This window comes from Enoplosus armatus, chromosome 12 (genome assembly GCF_043641665.1).
Source record: "Enoplosus armatus isolate fEnoArm2 chromosome 12, fEnoArm2.hap1, whole genome shotgun sequence".
In the NCBI taxonomy this organism is placed as follows: Eukaryota; Metazoa; Chordata; class Actinopteri; order Centrarchiformes; family Enoplosidae; genus Enoplosus; species Enoplosus armatus.
In genome coordinates this window covers 16,462,051-16,477,820 of record NC_092191.1, presented here as the reverse complement: position 1 = coordinate 16,477,820, position 15,770 = coordinate 16,462,051, and the positions used below count along the sequence as shown (strand labels likewise).

Sequence of the window (15,770 nt, the reverse complement as noted above, 5' to 3'; positions counted from 1 at the left end):
AGATCAAGGCAAGTCAAAATATGAAAGAAAATCTGAAGTTTAAGAAATTAAGAAATTTGATATGATTATTTTTTAAATAGTGGTTTGACCCCAGGGCCTGTCTGTGGGCTGGGTGAAATTGTAATATGTAATACCAACAAAGATACATTTTTGTAAGTCATGTTGGCACCTGTGGTTTTGGCAAAATCAGCCTTAAATTAAAATGGGCAAAAACAGAATTGTACCAGGATGCAGGCTATTCTGAAGGTGGAGAACTTTCTTGAACAAAATGAACTAAATAAGGAAACAGGAATATAAAAAGCATTAAAAGACTATGTAAAATGAGATGTTATGTGACAGGCAGTCACATCTCCTTTCGTTTTGTTATCACTAGAATTTGGTTCAGGGATGTCTGCAGCAGTACAGTGACAGAATTTATGAAGTACAGAAAAATCATATGGGATTTAGCATCAGTGATGGTGTGGCTCCACTAACACAGTCTTGTACACACTCATATTTAATAAAGCACATTTTGAGCCCATCCTGTTCTCATGGCATCTAAGCTAAGCTTTGGGATTCTTCAACGACTAAAAGTTCAGCAGAGTGACGAGGCGCTAGTCCAGAGAGCTTTGCTGTGTTCAACATCAGAACAGCCTTTTTATTCATCCATGTAGAATAAAAGCAGCCTTGGGAATGACAGGAGTGGGCAAGAGGGAGAGGAAATACATAAGGGATGGAACAGATATCCCCCACTGCAGAAATACCTTTAATGTAAGCCTGACCTACTGTGGGATGTTGCCAAAAGATGACCAAAGGAACCTTGTATTTCTTACCTAAATATACAATATTTTAGGCTCTCGTGTGTAAGAGGTAAGTCTCATAACTCATTGTGCCTTTTCCTATGATGTAGGGTATTGTTATATGCAAAGCATCTAGACCTCAACATTTTGTTGTAAAAAGAGCCTAATATAGTAAACTATGCCTTTGCGCAGTACCACACCACATCCAGTTTGCTTAAACAATTTTACAGAGGGGATGTTTTAACTGTGCAAAGTCCACACTATGTGCACTGGGGTATTTATGTTGTGAAGATTTCACAGTGAAACACATAATTAGGATGGAGTTTGTTTTTGCAGAACAGCCTAGTGCTTTCTGGAGAGAAAGTAGCACATTTAGGCTTTTTTGCAGTCAGTGGAGATGAACATGAGGACACAAGCTGTGAGGACCCAAGAGTGATACAGCAGTACAAAGGTTAAGCAGCTGCTGTGTGATGTACTCATGTCAGCCAATTATTTTGGAATTTGTTGTAAAACCTAACTAATGAATAACAAAAAGTCCTCACACTTATTGCACACAGCTTAGGTAACTGGTAGGAGCTTAAATGTTGGCAGCTATGACAAAGTAAGGTTCTCCATGTACAGTAGTCGCATCACAGACAAAGTACATTACCAACAGTTGCTCAGTGTACTATTTACGTTCTTCAGCTAACTATTAATAATAAAGTCACATAAGACTTGCAGGGGCAGAGGAGTACAGAGCTGTAGCAAGGTAGAACAAACAGTTCAGAGTGCACTGAAGCTTAGGCAACAGGGTGACACAGTACAGTGGTTCTCAGCTGAGAGCCATGGAGACACAAGAGTATGTACATTTTCATTCTAGCCAATCCACACAACAGCCAGTTTCTCTAATTAACACACCTAATTAACACACCTACAACCAAAGGAGGGGGACTAATGAGTGAAATCATAAATTGTTTTGGGTGTCCATGGTACATGGCTGAGAAGCACTGATGTAGTAAGTAGGGTGGACTGCCATTCAAGCAGAGTACCCGTGTTCAAACACCTTGGAAGTGTGTTTGAGCAAGACTTAGAATCCCTACCAGCTCCAGTGGTGCTCTTTCATTGCTGATCCTGCACTTTGACCCTGCAAGCCAAAAGAGGATTTTAATATATGAAGCGGGATCACAGTATTAAAGATCCAATTTTTTGTAGGGTCATTTAGAGAGCCAGGAAGGTGTGGAGCTGGAGCAGTGAGGAATGGGACATGACTGATGATGATGATGATGGCAGTACCAGGTGAGCGGTGGAGGAGTCTAGTTAGAGGCCAGCCTCAATCGGTGCAGGACCAGGAACTGTTGCTCCTGTGGGTGGTGGTCAGGTGAAGTAAAGGAAATACGCTGGGAGACTGGGAGTTTGGTAGGACATTAAGACAAGAAAAGAAACAGGAATTAGTGGAGAGTGAAACGTTTATGGCTTTCGCTGGAAATGAACGTTACACTTGTCTGTACCAGTACAAAGTTTATTTCACTCTTTCTTACCTCTTTCAGTCTTCAATCGGACCAGCTTTATTCACGTAGTAATTCATGGTTACTCTCCTCCACAGAGAGACTGCTCCGTCTAGATCGAGAGGAAAGACGCAAGGAGTATCGTCGTCAAGATTTTACACCTCTGGACAAGATTCCAACCTGGAGAGAGGAAAATAGATGTAAGAGACAGCTTATTGTTTGAGATGCTGATTGACTTTTATTGTATGAATGTATGTCTGATAAACTGACACATTATGGCTAAAAGAATCAATAATTCTGTTGTCTACATTACATTTTTATATTGCATATCACATATTTTGCCCATTCTTATGCATTTAGCCACACTTATATTTGTGTGAAATCTTTGAGAAGACACTATAATTCTGCACATACAGTATGTGCGGTACATGTATTTGTCTGTATGCTGGTGCTTACATGATATTGTTTTCCTAAAGTTACAACTAGGATATATCCCAAAATTGGGATGGTGAACTTTGCTTGATTGGCAAGATAAAAAACAGCAAGCACCTTAGTTTAATGTTGGTGTTTCTTATGTTATTAAAGTAAACGTTTATAAGAAATATGGTTTGTTTGATTGGGAAAAGGTGATTTGCTAATGTTTGTAAAACAAAACAAATATCTGACATGTCTTGATGTTCACCAAGAAAATATTGTTTTCTAATTTATTGGAGAACATAGCCTAAACTGTGTGTATAAAGTTGAAATAAAGGCAAGTGTTGTTATTAAGGGGGCACGTAACAACAAATTAAGTTTTAACACAGTGACAAAAATCAATAATGAAAACCCAGAAGAACCTACTTTTAAAGTAAAGCTCTAACAGTATTCTTAAATAGTTAAATTAATGACTTAATCTAAATCATAGATACTGAAGTTACTCTTATTAAAGGTAAGTTGTTTAAGTACTTTTGCAATACCCACCTTCAGAACAACCATTAGCATAATGGCTTGAAAATAATAAGCAAACCTTATTTAGATTTGAAATATTGGATTGCATGTTTTTCAAGTAGCAGCATGTTTTTGGCATGATATTCTGCAGGACATATTTCTAAAAAGGGTAACATTAATGTTACTAATAAGAGAGCAACAATTGAAGGACTGATATAAAGTTATCAGTGTAGTTGGCTTAACATGTAATGTGAGTACTCTGATGTGTACCTAACACTGCAGGTAGGTCATGTATTGAAAAGAATGAGGGAATTAGACGAGCAAGAAGCTCACAAGAGCTTTAAAACATACAGCAGTTTATGGTCAGAGCAGTTTGTCTGACACTGATATAAAACCTACACAGACTACGATTGATGTTCAGTGGAGTGAAGGAGAATGGCAACTTGTTTAGGAGTGCTTGGTGATGTGCTGTGGTATTTTTCTCTACATTAAATTAAACAAAGTATAATAACTTTTTATGGCCTTTGGGAGGCTCTTAGCTGATGTTTTTTGCATACGAAACGGTATGAAACTGCTGATTCACAACTCCTTGGTTATTATCATTTCTTGGCTCAACTCTGTGGTTATCCACAGAATTACGCCTTGAAAGACGAAAGGTATACAAATGACTGTATGAAAATTCAATTCACAGTATCCATGTAAAACACTATCTGGAGTCTTTATAGTACAGGACGTACAGTATTGTCTACTTTTACTGTATTTTAGATACATAGAACATAAATAATGTGTGTATTTATTGAGTGACACCTCTTTATTGTAATGTTCTTTTTTGAATTCATTTTTTATTTCAGCCGATGACAAAGAGGAAGGGAAGGAACTGACAGGTGGAGGAGGGCTGAGTGATAAAATATCTCTCTACAAAGGAGATATTACCGTCTTGGAGGTGGATGCCATAGTCAATGCTGGTAAGGATCTGACCTTTGACCTTTGGGAGCTGTTGGATGGAGTTTGCTGCTTGAAGGCAGCTCGGCTATTAAATTGTCCTTGGCTGCCCTCTACTGTTAGGATTCACAAAGTGCTGGTTCTTGAGGCAATGCACAAGTGATGTGTGTGATTGAGGCAAATGTTAAACTGGACATCTGGTCTCGTTGATCTGATTTCCCATAGGCTGAAATGCAGAGATACTGTATGTTCTGACCTTTTCTTCAACTCAACTTTTAAAGTTGTTTGCAATTCCAGCTGTTTCTCCGACCTTGTGCCAGTGAAACACGAGGTTAATGACAAAATTCATTTTTTGGTTGGATTTGGTATATTCACCTCATTTGTCATTAATGTGGCATATGTGTCTAGTAATGATGAATGTTGGTGAAAACTTGGTAAAGATTTGTTATAGAGAGTAAAAGAGTGGATGTAGAATCAGATAGGGTTAGAAGAAATGCCGTTTTTAGAGATTTGCGGTGCTGTTATGTAATTTTCTGCAGTCACAACCTACACACATAGTCAGAGGTGTTAAAAGATTGCTTTACCTGTTGCCTCTGCAGCTGATGCTCAGGACCATTTTGCAGCTATAGAGTTGATAGTCCCATACCATAGCTGTGTGGCAGCAGTATGGTCTACTTTTGGCTTTCTGCAGTTGTGTTACAGAACTTTTCCTTCCTCATGCAGTATTTCCAAACACATATACACAAATTACAGTCTACTAAGCAGTGTGCATCTTGTGTGAAATGAATGCTCTATAATTTATGCAAAATTAATAGATGTGAAAAACAGACTGCTCTGTTGGTTAAGGCTAATGAATTTAATCTATTATGTAAATACCCATCCTGATGAGGATAAGATGACATGACTTTCTGAATCATCGTCAGCTTCATGCAAAAGGCAAAGATATGGTTTAGTTCAGCTAACAGACATCTGACACACTCCTAGCCTATATGTCATGGCAGTTGTGTTTTACACGTGACCTTTACACTTGTGGCAGTTATTATACAATTCAAGTAGTTTGTACTGAGTTTTGTGTAACTCCTACATCTCTGAATTACATTATTGTTGTATGCTATTTTTATATATTTAAGCTCTATGTAGATAGAAATTATATCAGGATTTGTATTTTCTTTATGTCAGTGAGGTCACATACATGTGTTATAGTATGTATTCCTGTTATAGTATGGATTGACAGGCATGAAACTCCCTCTTTGATTGCACTGACACCCCATTTTATTCATTTATTTATTTTTTACAGTCAGTGTCTTAAACAAATCAAGGTTAAGGCAGTGGATAATGTGAGCAGTGTTTCTGTTAAGTGACTAGAGAAATGGGGCATATGAGAATGGAAATGATGTTCAGGAACTGTTTGCTTGTAGCAAAGGCAGGTAGTTTACTTCAGCAGTTAATGCTGCCAGACGTCCAGGTTCTGATTGAGCTACATGCTGGCCAGGAGGCAATTCATTCTGTTTAGCAGGCTGTCAGACAGTCTGAAAGGTTGAAGGAATTGCTGAAGCCTTTTATATATTTTCAGAAGGTCTCAGCAGTTGCCCCACTGCTACTCTATTCAAACTGCAGGATCAGTTGTCTTTGCACTGGTGGCTGGACTGATAAGAACATATTGTGGTGGACTTTGCTGTCCAGCTCTGTAGTAGTGTAGTGCAGCTCAGTAGTGTGTTGTGAATTTAAATTTTAATGTGAATGGAATATTCCATGTGTTTTTGTCATTGGTAACAAAAGACTGTGATGACATTATGTTATATAAATAATGGTTACAAGCTATTTATAAGTTGAATAGGCTGGACGTGTTGTGGCTGGAGTGGCTCTTGTCCAAATTTGAGTAACACAGTTCTGAGCATGTGAACAAACATTGCGGATGTTGGTCAGTGGACGCTGATAAGATCTTTGGATAGTTTGTTCAACCTCTTGCCTTTCATCTATTCACTGCTTCCAATCTCTAGCCTGCAGTACTTCCATTTTCTCATGCTGTTTTTCGTTTAGGCTTGGCACCAGTAGACTGCTGTTTATGAAGTGTGGTACTTTTTGTACACCGAGCATTAGTCAGAAGGTTAATAAACTGTCAGAATGTCTTTTTCTCACACCAGTCAAACATGAAGTGCTGGGTTACTAATTATGCAAATGGTAGTTAAATGTAAGGGTTGGTTTATAAAATACATACACACAATAATACATTTTCCACTCTTTGCAAATGTAGGCTACAAATTGTACCCATTGGTGTGTTCAGTGGACATGAACTGAAATACAACCACAGGAACAGCTTGTCTGTGCTGGCCGACCCGTTTGCAGAGGACTGTTTGGTCCTGTAGTTTAAGGCAATTCTGTATAATGATATTATATTGATACCGTATTTGTATTATGACACAGTCTAACGGTTCTTATTTCTTATCTTTAAGACTGCATTAGCATTATGGTTTTCTAAATGCATTCACTGTAGCTCATGGGAATGAACAATGACTCCATGTCATTGACAAAATGTCAACTTTTAAGGAGGTAAGTAGAGCTAGAGGTGTTTCTAGCTTGTTTGCAGCTGACATGTGTTATTTTAACATTTTGAACATATTTTCTGTCATGACAGCAGCAATATGTGGGTTGCAAAGGAGAAATGTCTGTAATTTTAGGGAACACAGGCCAGCTTGGTAATACTGTTATGGTGGCTGCCTATAGCTTTTAGAGGGTGTCAAGTTGCTTTATGTCCTCCATTAAAGTTTAATTATTAGGCTCATTGAGTTTTTAATTCTTCCTTAATTCTGTTTGGCTGGAGGTTGGATGGGAGGTGCTCAAACTGTCACCTGGGTGAGAGCCTGGAGACAGCAGGATAGGAGGGGCTGTGGTGACAATCGGTAAACTGCAGGTGTGGTGGGCAGGATGGCCATATCGTAGCACAAAGTGGCTTGGGCTGCTGCATGCAGCCCCGGCAGATGCTCCAACTCAGTCTATTCTTTTAGAATGAGCCTGCATTGGTGTGCCACCACACTGAATAAAATGTTGTTAGACCCATACTCATGCTCGCAGTAACCCTTCTCCGACTCTTTTCAAGGGATGAAAGCGACAGGGAGGCATATGTATGACACACCCCTCAATAGTGGACCTCATTTTCTAGATTGCATTTTAGGTGTAAACAGTGCTGTGACTGTTTTGTCCTGGGTATTGATTCCCTGACTATGGAAGACGTTTTGCCCACATTCTTGTAAAAGGGTGTATTTTTCTCTTTTGTATAATTGCTGTAGAATGGTCAGTATGCAAGCGACAATACTGTGTTGTTCTGTAATTTTGACAAATACCCAACAATTTCTCTGATCCTCGTGCCTTTGTAGCCCGTGTCTTTGGCATATATCTTTGGATTGGTAACGGACAATGATAGATGGAAAGAGGAGACTATCACAGTTAATAAAGGCGTGTTTCATAGAAAATTGCAGGGTTCACTAAAAGTTGAAAGGACGCTCAAACTGGGTTTTAAATTTAATACATGTCATTACTGTTGCTTTTACACGGCAAACACAAGATAATGTCTCCCATTTTTCTCCTTGTCTTTGTGCATGGAGTTCATGTGAGTGTCATCATCCCTCTCAGACCAGAATGAGGTCGTAAAGATAGCGGTGAGAAGTGGAGAGGACTTCTCTTATCATGATGACTATGGTAATTATGCACAGGGGTTGACTCCTAATCCATTACCCGTTGTAAACCTTTCCCATCTTTCTGTATTAGATCATTTTTTACAGGAGCCAATTTAGTGTGCACAGGGAATCTGGTTATGAATGCTATAAAGAACCTGAAGGGGTTGAGATGAGTGCGAGAAAGGCAATTGGTATTCAGTTGTATGGAGCTGCTTGTACTGCAGTCATCACAGGTTTGATGAGAGCGATGACCCTCAGAGGGCAGAATACCATGATCCTGTGGAGATTTACTTTTATACGTTTTTTTGATATGTAGTCGATTCAAACGTTGTTTGCCTGCAGGGTTGATTATCACACAGGCAGCATTGTTTACCTCCATGGTCATTAATGCAGAATGTACAGTACACATGGCTGAACAGAATTCAATATTATTCTGTGGTCAGATTAAGGTGACATGTAGAGTTGAAACTGTTTTTATGTTTTGTTGGTAATGTCAGTCATCATGAAATTAAAAAATTAAAACTTGACCAATTTATTATGAAATGAAAAAAACTTCTTGTCACAGTGTTTAATTATTAGTGTGAGTGAAACCAGCACATGACATGGATTTTGTTATTTGAGGAAAAATGTGAATAAGAAGAAATGAAAAATAATAAAAGTGCAAAATTTGAATAATCCAACATTATTCACGTGTTATTAAAAACAACAACTACAAGCAAGCAAAAAACAAAACAAAAGACTGAGCTGGTATTATTAGCAACATGGTAGACTTTTATTGAAAGAAGAAAACTCTTTCTCTCTGTGGGTTACTTTCTTTAAAGGGCGACGGTAGTACGTGGTGGTTGTGGTTCATTCTTTCCTGCTTATCAAAAACCTCAGTATTTGTGGCAGCACAGCAACAGTGCAGGATAATGGTGTATAATGTCCAGAGAATATTATATGCTTCTCTGAGTCACAAGCCTTAATGGAGAGCACTGCCTTATTTATTAGGGAATGACTCTCTGAGTGCTCTGGTAATATTTTAGCCTGCAAAGCAGAAGGCTTTCCAGAATGAAAAGTAGATGTGGCACTTTTATTATCTTGCTGAGCTCTTGGTCTATAGACAGACTTTAAAAAGACAGACTTTTCATTGTCGCTCTTCCCAACTTTAGGGTTCTTTTAAAGGTCTAGTTGTAATATATGACAACATATTCTCCTTTTCTACTTTGTGAAAGCCAATACTCACTTGTGAAATTTATTTTCTGTCCAAATTGGTATTCTACTGCATCTGTCTAAAATGCTGTTGGGACACTACAGTACTTGGGGACATTTCATTTTTTAGCTGTTACTGAATAAGTTGTCTCAATAATACACCCATATAGACTAACACCAGACTGTGGCATTACATGCCAAAGAACGGTGTCAAATTCACTTTACTTTTCCATTTCCCTTAGTGAGTGATAAAGCCTATGGCTTTTGGTTTTGCTTCCTACTGGGATCTTGTCAGTGTAGACTCTTCATTAGATTTTCTGTCAGGCCATGGATGTGCTGCACAACACACTCAGCCCCTGAAGAGTCTGGCTCGACGGGTCTATCTGTCTCTCTGCAGATTCGCACCCTGTGCCATAACCTCCCTGAGTGATGCAGCCATGCTGCCAGCAATATGACTGCAATTCAGCATCTCTCACTTTCTGTCTGTGCTCTCTTTCACTCTGCTGCCAGTTGTGTATACATGCAATAACACAATGACGCTTACGCACAGACTCTCTCTCTCACACACACACACACACACACACACACACACACACACACAGTACGTTGGAAAGAAACCATGGCAGAGGACTGGTAACTTCTTGAGCAAACTTGTGATTGTTGCAGTGTCACACCAAGAATGAAAATCAATGCCCCTGGCTGAGAGAACTTGCTGCTCTGTTGAACAGTGAAATGACTCTGGTGAGTGGGTTGCATTGGGTCCGACACTAAAAGGTCCAGTTAATCGTATCAGCTCTGAGAGAGATACAGCACAAGGACAGGGTTTTCCCTGCCATCAGGGTGTAAATGTGAACTGAGGTGACAAACCAGCTGGCGAGGTTCCCCCCCCTTCCGATTTCAGCTCGATTTCTCCCCTCCCAGTGTCCAGGTTGTGAACAGCCTAGCAGCCTGCCTCAGTGTTTGGTCAATGTCAACGTTGTTTACCTAATCTCCGTGGCTTACGAGGTGCCAATATGGCCAGAGAGAAATAATTTTTCACGAGGTGTGGCTAATAGAAAGTAATCATGGGAGTCTATGCTGTCAGCGTGTATCCGGCTGGCACTTAGAGAAATGTCTCCCATTGCTTGGACTGCTAATGGTCTATGACCGTATTGAGTGTTTGGGAGAATGAGCCTCCCCTTCCTTCTCAGTGATGCATTTTGTGACCCAGGCCACGCCTCATTCTCTCTCTCTAGCACAAACACTCACACTTGAAAACACAAACACCACATACACACACTCACAAAGCCATGTTTAGGCCATGAAACTGACTCTATGAGACAGTTGCCAGTGCTTTCAAAGAGGCCGTTCAGGTCAGGCCCTCACTCGTAAAAAACAGAAAAAAATAAAGGCTGCACACTAGATAATGGTCCCGTGAACATTTATTAGTAGGCTGTACATACCTGGTGGTATAGCCAACTAATAAATGTTCATGGGAGCATGAACATGTACATTTTGTCCAGCACTTGGTATTCATCACATTTGGATGTGCGTGCTTTTGTAAACTTTTTTAGTCATTGTTGTCAAGGTCAGAAAGTTGCTGTTCGCGTCCCTGTTTTTCTTCCTACCCTCTTCCTCTCGCCTCTGCTCCTACCCCCCCCCCCCCATCCTGAAACAAACATTTCAAAACACCCTGTCTTATGCTGCACACACACCAGATCTCATCCATCAGGCCTGTTAGTAATGGAGAGGGTGCTCAGGCGGGATCATGGGGAAAGAGTCTCTCATCACCTTCTGTTTCTCTTTTCCTTTGTCGCACACAAGTTGAGGATTTTTTAGTAAGAACAAGAGAAGAAAATAAGTAGTAGAAAACAAATTTGAGCATTATTCTTATTAGTTATTTTACCTCTTAAGTATTTTAGTGCTTTAAGGACGGCAAAATATTTTTTTTAGAAAAGCAAAGTAAAACAAAATACTTTCTGAGTAGATACTTGGACATGGTGGTTGCAAAATGACTCACATCTACCCAACACACACAGTATTAGAAGGCCTGCCTGTGCATGAATGGATCCAGTGCTCATAAAGCTCATGTATCTGTTGACCTGTAGGGGGCACTGTGGCTCCACCTAAGTATTGCTGACATCTCTGATAGCAGAGTAAGTTTGAGAAGTGGGATGACGGGGCTGGTTCTGCATTTCAGATGGATAAATCTCTTTTTTCTGCTTCCCCTTCACAGATGTTTCTGTAGAACAGTCGGAGGTGACAACTGGAAGTTCCAAGGCATCTTACAGATTTTAAGCCTCTGCGTCTCCAATAGCATTGAAAAATGTCCAATATTGTGCTGTTTTTGGAAAGTGAAACACATTTTTGGAACAAAATGAAACAAGAGATGCTGATTTTGGAGCTCAGTGCACGGTTTCAGATGTTACACTATATTAGCACATAAGAAGTGAGTGTGGCTGTGCACTTATTTTTTAGCTGTAGTGGAGATGTGAAGATACGGCATGTGTGCAGTTGTGTAGTTGTATGCACAAAAGAGGGAGTGAGTTCTTTTATCTGTGAGAGAATGTGGGGAGACGCTGAGTGAGACTAGCTCTTTACTGGCAGAGTGAAGCACGGGTGAAAGGAGAGGGTTGGAGAAATCAACCCCTGACTGCCTGGGGATTGTTCAGAGAGGCAGTCAGCAGTGTGTCCTGTGATTATATATAGATAGAGTGTAGATGATCGTCAGCAGGAGATTCACTGGTCTTCACAATACCCCTCTTTGAACACCAGTTCATTCTCCCTGTTTCTGTTCTCCCCATGTTTTCCTCAGTCCCCTCATTTTAGTTTTGGTTTGTTTCAGTTAATCTCTAGTCCTGCGAATACTGTAAACCTTTGCGGAAACAAACAAATGCAAGCCATGTACACCGAGAGCCCAGAAAAGTGTGCACCTTAGCAGAAATACTGATGAGCTACTTGGTTACAGGCCTGCAGTGGCAAGGTTTTCTATAATGGCTTCCTATGTATAATGGCTAGGTAATGGTAATGGTGCATGTAATGAGCAACATAATGTTACTAGTAAGTAAAGGAATATAAAGCACACATTTTGGCAAGGGTATTTTTGATGTCATTTTCTTTCACCAGACACTCCATTTTATTATTTAATGCTTTAGCTTCACAGTCCCCATTGCTTCTGCAGTGGTTAAAATAAATTCATGCCATCCAGAATATGTAGTGGTGTTGTAGCAGAAATAAAATAATCCAATGCAGTGTTACTGTGACTAAGTCTCTGTCAAAATTCCACCTAGAACATCAGCGCTTAATGGAGATATGAAATTGTGTCCTCCCCGCTATTTCTCTGTTTGCTAAACAAAAAAAATCATTCCATATAAGAAGGCCTCTAAGCAACTGAAACGAAAGACTGTGATGTTTGCGGAGTAGCTTTAAATGAGAATACAATTCCTATAACCCAGGGCAGTTCATTCAATATTTGTGAGCATGTACAAGTTTCTCTCAAAGCTGAGGATCCAGGGGCCGTGAAGAAGCTCTCAACTGGCCATTTTGAATGCATTTTAAAATAACTGTGTCAAAGTATTTCTCTCAAAGAATTTTTAAGAGAGTTCAGTTGATGTTGTTAACTGGAAATAATTGTGCCAAAGTTAGTATTTTTATTTCTCAAATCCAAGGTTCATCTGTTGAATCAAAGTTAAGCAACATGTTCAGTTAGCAATAGTGCACCTTTTCTTATTATTTATTAGTATTTTTAGACTTTAATTAAGGAGTTTAACAGCTCAGTGTTCATCCAGGTAATTTTGTTGTTTAAACTGTAAAGCATAATTAGCCACACAGTGATTATATATAGATAGAGCGTATCAGCTGTTATCTGTAGGTTGACTCGTATAGGCAGATATGCTAAGAGTGCGAATGAACATTCTTGTAAGTTGGCTGTGTAGAAATGATAGATACATTAGAACCATTAGATAATAATTATTTTAAAAGTAACATTTGTATTTTTTATTCACTTTATCCTCATATCACAGTTTACACTCCCCATTGTCTGCCAAACATAGTTGCTGCATTTTTCAACATTACGTAATCCTTCATCTTTTTGAGCCTCCTAACAGTTAGACTGTGTAGCCACTTTTAAAATGAACTTTAAACTTGACATACTGTAGGTTTCTGCTGCTTGACAGCCATTAGCGATATGTTAAATTGTGAAGCCCATGTTGCCGGAGAAGTCTATAGACTCAGAATATTTTTTTAGACTGTTTATACCCAAATTATGTTTTATGGCAGCACTAGCAGTACCAAACCAGAAAACATACACATTATCCTAGAAATTCACCCCAAGTTACAATCAGAGAGACCTTTTCCATTTTCTGTAATGAACCTGGTTCATAACAACAGCAGTCATTCCTAGATTAAAACAAATAAGGTATAAATTCAAAACAACATAACTTTTGAAACCTTGCAAAAATACAATAAATAATGTAGTAATGCTTTTTGGGAAACAATCAGCTAGTTGACAATGACAGAAAGATCCTAACAGTAATGGCCCTGACCTAAAAGAACACTGCTGAATGCTCACTAACAGAAATTAGACTGTCCCAAGGAAAAGATGCTGACAGTCAGTGGTTTTTATATGTACATGTATATGTATACAGGAACTAAATGATTCTTGATGTTATCATGTCTTACAAAGTTCCACATTACTGGCAGAGATTAAGATGAGTTACAGAAATAGAAAAGTAATCTTACTTTCGCTGTGTCACAAGCAATTTGTATTGTCTTAATCATAATTCCGAAGCACGCAGTTTCATGTTATGGTTTTGGAGAACTGGTATGATGCAGTATGTCATTGTGATGAACTGACCTGTGATGACATTTTAATTGAACATGCACTATCTATTGTACAGTCATAATGAAAATACTATCTCGGCAAATGCACTGAACTTCAGCAATCAGCAGCAGCTCTCTGGGGCTACGTGGCTGCACAGTTGTTGCTCTTGTGTATGGTAATGAAGCACTGACTGGACGTCCTGATGAAATGGATTTCCCTTCTGTTGACACAAGTGATTGTGTGGTTACTGTAGGGCTTAGGGAATGTGGACTCATTATAGACAAAGACCTTCGTTCAGCGGAATGGTAATAGAAACGAGGCTCGGTTCTGTTGGCTATGATGAACGGGAAGCTTTATGTGAAATGTCTGGGAGATATGAGTCTATTAGGCATGATGGAGTTATTATTTTGAAAGGTCTTACAGCTTACAAGCCAGTGTTTGATGTAACTACCCCGCAAACAATGAGTACTAATGAACTCCATCAGTTTTCCAAAAGCAGAACCCATTTGGGCTCATTTATGACAAAATGATCTCAACACTGTTTATTGCAGACTTTGTTAGATACTGCAGTGCATACTGAAGGATTTTATTTCTTCAGTTGGTCATTTTAGACAGTTATTAGGGTAACAAGGCCTTGCATAATGAGAATATTAAGTCAGATGCTCGACACTTCATACTGTGTAACAAACTCCCCAGAAGAACAGAGTGATTTTAGGTGGACCCAAGAAATTAAATTCGATTTTATTTCCATAACAGAGTGCTGCATGGGAAGGAATTTTAGATAAGAGCAGAACAAGAGGAGACTGAAAAGAAAATGCTTATGCCTTGAATGCCAGTGGTTAATGCAGCAGGGTTCAGAGGGTCGCCTATATAGAGTAGTTATAGACAAGCTGATGATTTGTTGTGATGTACAGGGGAAGAGCAGCGAGACCTGACTTGGAGGTAGTGCGACCTCAAACAAACTGCATTTGTTTAACCTCGCTCAGCTGTGGAGCTATAATAGGATGATGGCTTCTGCCATTAGCATGATGAAATGGACAAATAAGTGACTTTAGCGAAACCCACTCAAGTAAGGGGCTGCAATTTGGTTGGCCTTTGATGCTTCAGTTGGCTATGGAAACAATTTAATCTCTTTAATAGATTCTTAGTCCCCTTCATGCACAAACAAAGCAGATTAAGGTTTCAATAAGGCAAGGACTACACAGTCTTTGAGATGGCGCAGAATTCCCAATACTCTGGGTGGCATTTGGGTTTGTGTAGACACAGGCAAGAAACTCCCTCAACACAAACCCAAAGCTCCAGTTCTGTTCAATTGCTTTATTCAATTTATTTAACCAGGGCTAAGATCTTGGATCTCTTTTACGAGGGAGACCCCACCAGGACAACAATAGCACATTATGTATCACATTAAGTTATGGAGAGAATGATATATAGATATATGGGTATAACGAAAGATAGATAAGGTGAAAGCTGGATAGAAAGCCATAAAATACATAGAACATACAATAGACAGATAAATGAAGGCACATTACCTTGTATGCAGAGCATTGAAGTCTCCCTGTACTAAAAGCTATATCTAGGTTACCGCATTATTGTGTTGCGCTTCAGCATGATGGTGAAGCTAATTATATCTAGAGTGGCTGAAACTCAGGCTGTTGTAAATAGTCAGCTCCTGAGCAGCTTCCGCACAGTCCTTTCTTTGATATGAACACTAAAGAAGCGATCCTTCATCCTATTTTTCTTGCCTCTCCTGTCGTTAGCAGGTGTTGATTGATTTGCAAGAACACCATTTGCTGCGGATGAATGTGGAAGAGGAAAAAGTAAAAAGTAAAGTAGAAAATCTTGTGTTTGCCATTTGAGGGTTTTTTTTGTCATGGGTTGTGTCACTTAGACAAACATGAAGACAAGGTGCAGAGACACTGTATATTAATAGGTATACTTTGAAAAGCTCCCAGGTTAGGGGAAAGAATAG

General features: G+C 39.3%; 1 protein-coding gene across 7 annotated transcripts in view; it reads left to right on the top strand.

Annotated features, from left to right (window-relative positions):
* macrod2 (mono-ADP ribosylhydrolase 2) overlaps positions 1-15,770 on the top strand; it is a 371,857-nt gene that overhangs the window by 1,400 nt on the left and 354,687 nt on the right. For all 7 annotated transcript variants that reach the window (XM_070916225.1, XM_070916228.1, XM_070916224.1 and 4 more), the window contains exons 2-3: positions 2,362-2,463; positions 4,042-4,155. In XM_070916225.1, coding sequence (XP_070772326.1) covers positions 2,362-2,463; positions 4,042-4,155 — 216 coding nt within the window. The remainder of the gene's footprint in view (positions 1-2,361; positions 2,464-4,041; positions 4,156-15,770) is intronic.